The 12,130-nt window shown below is 25.4% G+C and overlaps 1 protein-coding gene across 3 annotated transcripts; it reads right to left on the minus strand.

The window, feature by feature from the left end:
- Positions 1-822: 822 nt before the first annotated feature.
- On the minus strand, positions 823-9,630 carry LOC107648418 (triacylglycerol lipase 2). Of its 3 annotated transcripts, XM_021104897.2 has the most exons (10): positions 9,265-9,630; positions 8,717-8,830; positions 5,313-5,453; positions 4,583-4,693; positions 3,501-3,644; positions 3,344-3,384; positions 2,860-2,939; positions 2,270-2,365; positions 1,429-1,795; positions 823-1,086 (listed from the first exon to the last, which is right to left on the minus strand). In XM_021104897.2, exons 1-9 carry the CDS (start codon positions 9,457-9,459, stop codon positions 1,470-1,472), a joined length of 1,248 nt encoding a protein of 415 aa, XP_020960556.1. In that variant the 5' UTR covers positions 9,460-9,630; the 3' UTR covers positions 823-1,086; positions 1,429-1,469. The 3 variants fall into 3 exon arrangements, with proteins under 3 accessions (XP_020960556.1, XP_016207775.1, XP_020960557.1); XM_016352289.3 differs by lacking the exon at positions 823-1,086 and having other exon boundaries at positions 1,353-1,795; XM_021104898.2 differs by lacking the exons at positions 823-1,086; positions 8,717-8,830; positions 9,265-9,630 and adding an exon at positions 5,574-5,895 and having other exon boundaries at positions 1,353-1,795.
- Positions 9,631-12,130: the final 2,500 nt, after the last annotated feature.

Raw genomic sequence — 12,130 nt, forward strand, 5'->3', positions numbered from 1 at the left:
AATATATTACCTTCAAAAGAGTTTTTTCTTGCAATTTTTTGACAATATAAACTGATTATACTTCTATTATTAATACAACAGTGTTTAATCACATATTAAATATTGGTTAAATCACATTTATTATATTAAATTAATAATATTTTTTTGCCTCATATATATATATATTTGGTCCATTTGGTTCATAAGCTCTTCAATTATATATTTTTCATAGAGCATATTTTTTCCTGCCCATAAAATCGAATACATCACCCAAGGCCTTCAGTTGATTACTTTTTTGTTCTCGGGCCCATTCATTGCAAAGGCAAAGGCATGCAATGATCCAACTATCTATTTGGATATTGTCCAAAAACAAAATTAAAACCAAACAGAGCCATCCACCATTCCAGCGTAGGAAGCTCGGCTCTGTAGTGGGTTCTGCACAAATCTTAACTTTCTATGCACAATTCTACGCTGCTTCTACTATCATGGCTCATAGACACGTGTTGTTATTGTCTTCTTCTAATGAGAATATCTGTAAATCTTTATACACTTGCATCTGTACATTATAATTACCCTAAATATATAGGAGTATATCTTGAGTAAACATCCAAAAAAAACACATAATATCTATATCCTTGAGATGAAATAATGGGAGCTGGTCCCTAAACATGACAAACAAACAATTCAAGCGGATTAGAGTGAACAGTCTTAGAATGAGTATGGTAGTTGATGGAATTTAACCATACAACAAGATTGACATAGAGAAGATTGAAATTGATCTTTATTCACTAGCGAAGAGCATTCATTCACAATATTCTGTACAATTGTCATAGTTGGATGACCAAACCTCTTATGATGTACATCCAAAGATATACTTTTTAAGGGTAAATAGAAAGCAGACAACACAATGGGATTAATTTTTGGTGGAGGAGAAAGTGCATTGTACATAGATAATGAGGGCCGGGAGTGTGTTGTTGAGCATGCTAAAAGTTTTGATCATGACTTAACTTGCCATAAATTTAACATCGTGGCCAATTCATATTTGTCCAGGATCCTCTTTTGCCTCGAGATAATCTTCTTCCACGGCCTCCTCTTCCAAAACTACCTCTACCAAAATTTCCAAAAGCACCTCTTGTTAATGTTACAAGTGTGAGAAGTATATAAAATTAGTCCCACGTCAAGAAAAATAAGAAAGAATAAGAAATTTATAAGATGAGAAATCCATTAATTTATTATCTTAATTTACACACCAGTCTTTATAAATCTTTGATTCTATATTTGTTGTTTTACAAAGTGTGGTCGCAAATCTTAAAATGAATTTTTCTTTTTTTAGCAATATGAAGAAAAGAAAGTAAAACTGTATTGAATTTGAGTTGACAGTACGAAGGAAGTGATATTTTATTTATAGTATAACAATAGCACCGAACCTTCATGAGGGAAGGAAATTACCGTAGTACCCTCTATAACAACATGTTTTCTCGTCAAGTTAATTAATTAAATTGACGGTTGAAAAATGAAATGACAGCATTGTACACTACGTCTTTGGCATTGACCCCCATAACGAAATCAAGATGAGCATAGTCCTTGATGAACTGAACACTAAGCTTATCAGCATCATGAGACTTTAGGGAATCAAGTAAAGTTTGCACATCAACAACATCAGAAAGAGCATCTCGAGCACCATAGCTCAGAAATAGAGGTAGGTCATGAGGGATATTAGATAAGTTGTAAACTGGAGGGACTGCTTCTCCATAGTGCATAAAATTATAGTCTGGTCTCACGTAATTATACTTTGCAAGAACCCCACTTCTAATAGCTGAAAAACAAAATCACGAATAATAATCATCATATACGTCTCTCTACTGTGCTTGTCTGCTAGTTTAAAATTTAGATTTAATATTTAATTTTGTCTTTTAAAGATAATTTACTCTCTAAATTATTTATCGAAAGATTTTGTTAATAAAGTTAGTGTTTGAAAGATACAACCATAAATTAAATTAATGATTTAATAAGTTAGATGATAACGTATAATAACAAGTAACAATTATGTTAATCAATCATTTTGTGACATATAATATTAACATGTCATATCATCATATCAAATAATACTTAGTATAATATGTCATTCTCTAATGAATGAAATAATCGATTTAAATTATAATTATATTTTTTAAAAATTAATATGGCATCTTGTAAAGACTAATTTAAAAAATAAATTATCTTTTAAGAAAATTTTAAATATTACAAAATATTTTCGACAGTAAGCAATTACTAATAATGGACTACGTACTCTGGGCCAAGTGTATCAAATTCTTTGTTGCTGTTGACTGAGGTGCATTCTTCAATAATAAATCAATAGTTGAAGAATTGAGGCAACAATTTTTACCTGAAAGAACAACACGGAATTATACTTTCATAAAAAAAATTTGAATGTAGATAGTTATTAAAAGGAACCAGAAATCAACATGTATGTGTGTAAATTTAATGTTTTATAGTTATTATTTTTTATATATTTTTAACAAAATAATTAATTAATAAAATACGAAAATCTTTTATTATATAATAATTAGACTCTTTTATGTTCAAATAATCAAACCTTTAAACATAATATAATCAAATTTTTTATAAATATAAAAAATAAATTATCTCCTTATTTTTATATTTTAGTCATATTTCATTATATTTTTATTATGAATATAAATTTAATTTGATTATATTATTTATAAAGTTTTGTAATAAGTGTAAATCAAATTAATTATTTATAAAATTTAATTACAAACATAAATATATAATTAGTTTATATAAATAACTAATTTTTAGTGATTATATAATATAGTTATTGAAATGAAATTGTCAATAGAGTATGGTGAAGGTCAAAACCGGTTATAACAGGCAACAAGTCGTAACAATCTACTCCAGGGTGATCGCAAACTAGCTTGAGAAAGGCTTGAACAGGTATCCTATAAAAAAAATAATAATAAATATAGCATTATACAAAATTACAAACACATAAAAATAAATAAATTATCAATTCTGCTACGTAACCAATAAGAATTCTACTAACTTCTACCAACTTTTATTTATAACTGTATTTAATGAAAATATTTTTATAAATATGTCTAATAAAAATATCTTTTTTATAGATGTATCTAACAAAAATATTTTTATGTAAATGTATCTTCTTATACATATATTTTTTATAATAATTAATTATTATTGACAATAAATTAACAGATAATATATTGATATCCTATACTTTTCTATAAACTATATTACACATGCATGGAAACGTGATAGAGTTGAAGTCTACATAACATTAACGACGAACGAGTCGGCTATTTTTTGTTGTGTTCTTAGTTCTTACCCTTTGGGAATGAATTCCGATAGCCCAAATATTCGAATGAACTGTTTGGCAAAACACAAAAACAATGGGAACGGATAATGTTGAGTCTTGATAATTAATTAATTAATTAATAAGTATATATGGTTCATGAATATTAAACTTGTATTAATTTATTTACCTCGTCTAGATAAAACTTAGCTGCAACATCTAATAATTGAGTGGTTAAATGACTCAAATAGGCTATGGGGCTCAATAATGCTGCTGATTTCAGCTGATTCACCAATTTCCCTTCCGACAAGGAAGCCAAAACTGTCAATGTTCCCTGCCAAACATGCTCATTAATTTCTAGTTTTACATCAATTATATTCAATAATCTTGATTTTAAATTTCCCACACAATATTATTGTATGTTATTCACTTGTTCTATGTGATTATTTATTCTCATCACGATATCCATGGCTGTCGTAAACTTGTTTCAGTTCAATAATTCGTGTCATTTTCACATTTTCAAGTATATACACTAAGTCACTGGTATCCGCCAAACTGTTAATACGATGAATAAAGAGTAAACTATTTTTGTTAACCATCAAATTTTAAAACGCTAACATACAATATTAATCATGAATGAACAAAATTAATTTTGTATTTACGAAAGATGATTTTTATTTAAAATATCAAAATATTAATTTTATTCATGTGTAGATTTATTAATATTTAACATTTTTATAGATAGAAAATTAGAAATAACGGTTTTTCGTTTATCATAAGTGCAAACTAATTTTATTTATTTATGAATAAATTTATTAATATTCTAAATTTTTATAGACAAAAATGACAGTTTATTTATGAATAAATTAATAATAAATAGAGGTATTTTGGTTAAAAATTTGTAATTGTAAATTTTAATGAATCTGTAAATCAGTAAATATCAAAATGATAGATGTGATTAATTAAACCGTATTTTAAATAAAGTGTTTGAAAATAAATAAAATTAATACAAATTTAATATACTAAAAATTTAAAATCGATATGTTTTTATTTTTTATTTATAATATCAATAAAAAATGACACGTTAACAATACGAAAAATATATATAAAAAATAATTTTTGAAATTAATAGTATTCAATTTTTTATTGTAAAATTATCTAAAATTTAAAATTTAAAACAAAAATTAACTGTATCAGTCTCCAAACAATGTAAGATAACTGAAGGCAAAGTTGAGTAAAAGTAAGGAAGAAATAAAGTAGATAATGTAGTACCAGTGAATGGCCGACGTAATGAGGCTTTTGTCCTGTTTGGCTGGATACATACTCCACAACAGCAGGTAGATCATAGCTACCCAGTTCATCCCACGACCAATCCCAATACGCCTGTGTTTTTTACACCAATATCCTTAGCATTAAGATTAGGTTTAAACTATATTTTCTGCTTTCATATTTTTAAAATTTTATAAATGATTTAAATAGTGAAATATTTAAATAAAGTAAAAATTTATGTAAAATTAATAGTTAAAAATTATTAAATAATAATTTAATTAAATTTATTAAATTATTTAATGATTTTTTATTATTAATTTTACATGTTAATAAATGTATGTGAATTTTTATTTTTAAATAATCAAAAATATTATTTATGTATTAAAATTAATTATTATATTTAATTTATTTGTAATATATATTTTATATTAGTGATTAATTTTAATATATATATATATATATATATTTGTTAAATGAAAAAATCTAGGAGTCAGCAGATTTTGTAGTTTTTAACTATCAATTAGTCATTAATAATGTTTTTAATGGTGTGAGATTGCATCTAATGGTGAAAAATCATTCAATTTTTTTTTTTATGGTTAAGTGCTGGCCAAAATTTAGTAAAAGTGTTGGTTCCTAGCACTCTTCTTGTTAAATAATATAGGTTAAAAGTAAGAAATAGTAGTATCAAGAAATTAAAGTTGAAATAAAAGAGAAAAGAGAAAAGAAAGTAAACCTTAGAAGAAGGGTCCAATGAGGTATGGCGGCGGCTGAATCTGGTGCCTCTGGTGTTAGAAATCCAAACATCGAAGCCGTTATCAGCTAATATCAGTGGCAGATTTTGCTCTGGACCGTTCAAAAGCCATTGCGTTCCGTCCTGCACCCACGTATATATACACTATTATTTATTTGTTAAATTCAATGAATATACTCATAATATGTAAATTTAGAATACGCATGCATTGGTTTCTGGGTTTGTCGGATTTCGCAAGCTTACTCTTATCAGCAGAGGTGGTGGATGATGTTGTGTAAGTGTAACACAATTAATTGGCAATAAAAGATTACCATATGCATGCATGGGACCACAAGATAATTTATTTTGGAAATTACAGAACACACTCGTAAGTCATAAATAACAATTTTTTGCGTCGTGCAAGATGGGAAACATCCACGTTTCGGTACTATTTAGGAGACACCTTCGACGTTCACTCTGTTATACTTATATCTATGAGTATATAATATAGAAAAGAAGAAAATGTGGTGATCTACTATCATCTATGCAGCAGTGTTGTAGTGCCTGTGCCGGGCGCACTCAAATTGTGGAACTTAAAGACAAATCCATTAATGGTCCTTATATTGTGACATATGAGGCCCGTTTCGATAAAATTTTGAGATTTTTCAATTTAAAATATTTTTTTCTAAAAAAGAAACGGGACATTTGACCTTAGCTTGTTTTAGTAAAACCCGATATACTTACCCTTTTTTAATAAGAATGTTTATAGATCGAATTTATAAATTCACTCTATTTATTCGTATCTAATTTGCAAATATGATCTGATCCGTAAGATGATCGAATCGTCAGATTCGATGTGATTCGCACTCTAATCAAATTGAATTGCAGAATATCATATTTATATATGCGGATCTACACTAAATAATAAATAAATAAATAAATAATATATATGTTGTATATATTTATGTTTTATTTTAATTAATAATTATTTTTATATGTTGTATTATTTTATTTTTATTATTTAAAAAAAATTGGTTTAATAATATTTTAAAAGTAAACATTTAAAATAGTAAAAAAAAATTATTAGAGAAAAAAAGAGATTTTATTGATTTTTTTTTATAAAAATAAAATTTTTGATATATTTTTTATTTCATGAATATATTTGATATCTGATATGAACATAAAGAGTATAAATATTAAATTTGATCTGATAAATTTAGTACAAATCGAATCAAAATTTTGACCATATCAAATCTGATCCGATAAACAAAAACACTTATTTTCTGCTGGAAAGCAAGGAGATTTTTTGTTGTTGTCTAAAGCAGGAGATTTGATAAGCCTAATCATCCACCAAAATGCTATTATTCCATAAACAAAACTATGACCCATTTGCTTTTTCCAAAAATAATTTGTTAATTAGCTTAGTTGTAAAGCCAACAGATTGAGAAAGTGTGCCACTTTCTATGTCTAAAAGCAACATGGGCGTCACTTACGTTAGTCAGGAATCATGATATCTTCTTGGACTCAATTAAATAAAGAAATGAAAGGGAAAGGAGTAAGAGTAACTTAGCGCCATTAATTGTGTGACAGACGCGGAACTCAACCCTTTTTGTTGTCACCTTTGTCAAGTATGGGCTATGGAGTCAAGTTCACACTTCACACTCAAACAACCAAAAGATGCATCATGTTTAATTTCCCGGAGATAAGGAGAAAAACATTTTTGAAAAGTATAACTTTTTTTGTTTAATTTTTAAAATTACTTTTCATGTTAGTTTGTTTAGGAAATTTATCCAACATTTTAAATTAAAGCTATTGACATAGCAATAACAATAAGTTGATGTGTCACAAATGTGTGGCACTTGAATATGCTAAATTGCCACATTACCCATGCATGTCAACATCCCGGAGCATAATTGACATCTATTTTAAATGTGATACAATTGGTAAAATTGAAAATAAATGTAAAATGTATATCATGATGTTATTGATCAATTTTAATTTATTACGTTTCAAATTTATTTCATTAACACATTTTTCCAGTATTGTTGTATCAAATTTTGTAATAACGTTAATTCAGGAATATAGTTAAAAAATATTTAAAATATTATGGAAACAATTAAAATAAATTAAAAAGGAATAGTAATTCTAAAAAATTTTAAAAATATTAGAAAATAAAAAATATATTTTACTATTTTTTTAATAATTAAAGTTTAGGTGAGATACGCACAAAATTCAGGTGATGTGGTAAGCGCTATATGCCTCACAAACCTCATTGAGAATTTTCAGAAAATATTAATTATTAGATAAAATATAGATTTTACTTAAAATTTGCTCAGCTAAATGATCAATCAATCCAGTTTGGTTTAGTAAAACTTTTTAAAGAGTTATTTTTTATTTTATATTTGATAAATAAAAATATCATATACTTATACTTACAATTTTTAAAGATACGAGTGTTTTTAAAATTATCTAAAATAAAATTTTTTAAAATTGACTTGTATTTATTAAAATTTAAAAAATTTAACATATCTTTGTACATTAATTAATTTTTAAAATTATTTTTTATATTTATATCTATTATAGTATTTTTAAATTTTAAAAATTATTTTACTAAGTGTAATTATTATTATTTATATTTATTAAAAATTAATTTTAATTTAATTTATTAAATATAGATGCTATAATTTTTTAAAAATAAAAAATTTTACCAAATCAAGTTTTAGTGTGTTTGGTGAAAATTGAGTTTTAGGCTTTTAGCATAACCATTTTTAAACGGATATAAGAAGGAAAAAGAAAATAATAAAGGGCGGCGTACTAATTATTTACGCCTCTTAAAATCTAAAACAGAATCAAATTGGAAACAAACCGTCAACAATAATAATTGAACACGCATATGTATCTTAATAAGTTCATATTATGTGAAATTAGTTTTCGCGATAATAACCAGCATTTTCCACACATATTAACGTAATTAAACTTTACTTAAAAATAATTAATCATCTCACGAACATATTAAGGATAACACATACACTTCAAATTAAATCTAGCAAATACAATGCAGTATGAATATGATGCATACATTACACTATATCTTATATATTCGGAGAAATAAAAAAGGTGTACTGTATAGTACTTATAAATAACACACGTTTTAATTTTATAAAAAATTGAGTTTTATTTTTTAATATTTATATTTAGATAAGTTAGACAAAAATTTTATAGGCACCGTAGAATTATCCAAATAAACGATCGCTAATTATTGAACATTATATTGTACTAAGTAGGTAAAATATATTTATTGTTAAAGTAATTTATGTAAATTGGCACATGTTACATGCATGATAGGCAAATAAAGAGTAGTAATTTAATAATAATAATATAGTAGGGTATTTATTGTGTGCACTTACCACTAATATTCCATGCTGAAGTATCACTGCCTGCTTCGTCTGATTATTCCCATTGCCACTTCTACCTTCTGGGATTCTTTGGACGCTAAGAATGTACCCATCTGCAGTAGTAACCTGAGGGAAAAAAAAAGAAAAAAAAAGATGATATAATCCAATTAACATTTACCAAATATAGTAGTTTCTTTCAAGTTAATAAATAACCTTTATGTCTCCCACAATTTTAACATAACCATCACAATTCACAAATATACACTACAAAACAAATTAATCTGTTGATGACATATTTGACTAAATTTGTATTTATTAATTTTCAATTATCAACTTCGGTATGTGAATTTTCCCCCTTTACAAGGGATATTGAATAACGTTGCTACTTATAAAAAATGTCACCTAAAATTATCTAAGAGCTTTGCAAGGTCATTATATGTCTAATCTATCGTCGTATCGATCCTATTCTATAAGCAACGTTTTTCATATGCATGCGTTGCCTTTGTGGTAGTGTAGATTAACATGTGTGTTTTTTAAGGTCTCTGTTGTGGTTTTCTTACTTGAAGTTCCTGGCACTTGTAACCATGAATAACAACAGAAGAGGCGCATATGCCATCATCACCCAAGAGAGAAGGAGGAAAGGTAGTAGCACCGTTTTTTCTACCTAAGGAGGCACGGCTAGAACCCTGTGCTACGCGAAGCACAGAAGATGAAAAGAATAATAAAAGGTACAGGGTATTAGCCAAGAGAGACATAATAATAATAACTGTTTATTATTTTATGTCAATGAAGGTGTGGGGATAATTGAGTAGTAGTAATGTTGCGTTTATTTATAGAGAGAGAGAGAGAGAAAGGGAGGAGGTGTGTGAAATAATGAAAGAGAAGTTAGGAGGAGAGAGGAATGGAAAAACAGAGCTGGTTTCTGATTCTCATGTGTTTTCCTCTCTTTACAGGGTTTTTTTTAGGGTCTAAAAAGATATGGTTTTCTCTTTTCTTTGGACATTTTGGGAAGTCATTGAGGGGTCCACTATTATTTGGAGCTTCTTCCTTACTGCTTTTGGTAAGTAACAAACTAACAATGAGTTGATTAGATTCGAGTTTAAGGATTGGATTGGTTCTGACAACATTGCAAAATATTAAGAATCAAAAATAAAAAATAAAGATATAAAAATTAATGTTTATAAATTTTATTTGGTGATAAATTAATTCTATCTTATCTTTTTTAAAAAAATATAATTATAAAAAATTGATAAAAATAATATAAAAAATAAAAATAAATTATATTTTTTATTAGTATTTTTGTTGTCATTAGAAAAATCATAAAAGACATAAAGTATATTAATTCAACTCTCTATAAAATAATGTGTATATATATATCAAACATAATTTTGTGTAGACTAAAATAATGATAGATAAGATAACGCGTTGAATTATTTATCTTTTATATTTATCCAGGAAAGATTATTTCCTTTTTTATTACTTGAAAATAAATTAATTTATTAATCGACCACATACATTATCCTTTTATATTTTATAAATAAAAGAGAAAAATCTCTCTCCCCTTATCTAAATTTGACAAGGCATATTGTTTATGATATCGATAATACCAGTGAGCTGGGACAAGGTGGAAATGAGGGTTCGTTATGGCTAATAAATTTTGATAAAATTTCTAGTCACAGCTACTTCCTATTTATTGGTTTAAAATTAATTAATTTTCTAAATTGGCCGTAGCGTTACACAGGGAACGACTCACATTAAAACTGTAAAAACGTATTTTTTTTTTTTTTTTAAGGATCATATCTAATAAAATAACACGTATTTTATTTATTTGAGTTAAATATATTAATTGAACCGAAATATAATACATATAATAAACCAATTTTTAGACAAATAAAATAAAATTTTAATTTTGATGTATTATCAGTATAAAATCATTTACACGTATATTTAATCACATAACATTATATTAACAAAAATAATTACCTTTTATATTATTCTAAGAGAACGATTATAATTACATAACTGTCTAAAATATTTATACTATCAATACATTAAAATTAAACTCATAAATAATGGGTTAATTTATACTTTAAGCTAACATTTTGGACTAGTTCTACTGAATTTCTCTTTATAAAATTGGACATTTATTTTTTAGTTAGATTATTTTAATTCAAATATTCAAATATATGATAATACGCCTTAAATTATTTTAAGAGCAGAAGAATTAGGGGAAAAAAAGAAGAAACAATAAAATGAAAAAGATAATAGAAAAATTAAAATTAAAAAAATTATATAACAGATTAATTGTTATAGTGCCTAAAAATAATACTTAACTTATTAAAATAAGTTAAAAATTAATATTTAATTTAAAAAATAAAAATAAATAAATTTTAAATATATTTAAAATTTATTATAAAAAAATAAGTTACATAAAAATTAGCTCTTTCAATTTTTATTTTTCTTTTTCTAGTTAAGTAAATTTACTATTTTTCTCTCTTTGAGTTTATTTCTAATATATACAATTAAATACGTATGTGATATTTATCAAATCAAATCAAATACGAAATAAAATAAGAAAATAAACAATATAATTTTAAATTATTATGTAAATATTAGATATAAAAATGAACATAACTTATTGGGACAATTAAATATAAACTTATATAGCATGCACATAAATACTAATTTTTCTTCTCTTAAAATAATTTAATTAAAATGTCCAATTTTGAAAAGAAAAATCCAATAGAACCAATCCAAAATATTGACTTAAAAGTATATATTAGTTCATCATTCTATTTGTCCAAAACCTGGTTTATTATATAGAAAATGCAGCTTCTCTAATTTTTTTAACACTTGAGAGAATAAAGTGTGACCTCTCACTTTTAATTTTATAAATAGGACCAAAACTAAAAAAAAAAAAAGAATAATAAAAAGTAAGATTAAACACTGAATATCATCTAATTTTTTTCATCGAAAAAGATCTACTCCCTATTATATATGCCTTGATTTCGATTTAATTAATTTATTTAACTCAAATAAATAGGATAGATATTACCTTATTAGACATCGTATTCATAAAAAGATTTAAAAAGTCGTTTGGATAATTCGTATGGCAGCATTTGATTTATGTATTTTTTTAGACAAAAACACAAAGACATAACATCAAAAAGCATGAACACAAATTATTAAGGTATATGCAGGAATATACTTAGAGGAGGGTGAGGGGAGGCTTTGGTCCTCCAATTTTTTAAAAAAAAAAGTTAATAAAAAAGTTATTAAGTATATAAAATAATTATATATTATATAATTTTTTATTTAAAAATATATTTAATATTTAGTCTAATATAGATAAAAATTTAACTCAAATATTAATGATTTTTAATATTTAAAAAATAAATAAAATAGTAAAATAATTTTATATCTAAA

Source organism: Arachis ipaensis, chromosome B6 (assembly GCF_059453495.1).
Source record: "Arachis ipaensis isolate K30076 ecotype BB chromosome B6, ASM5945349v1, whole genome shotgun sequence".
NCBI classification, from domain to species: domain Eukaryota; kingdom Viridiplantae; phylum Streptophyta; class Magnoliopsida; order Fabales; family Fabaceae; genus Arachis; species Arachis ipaensis.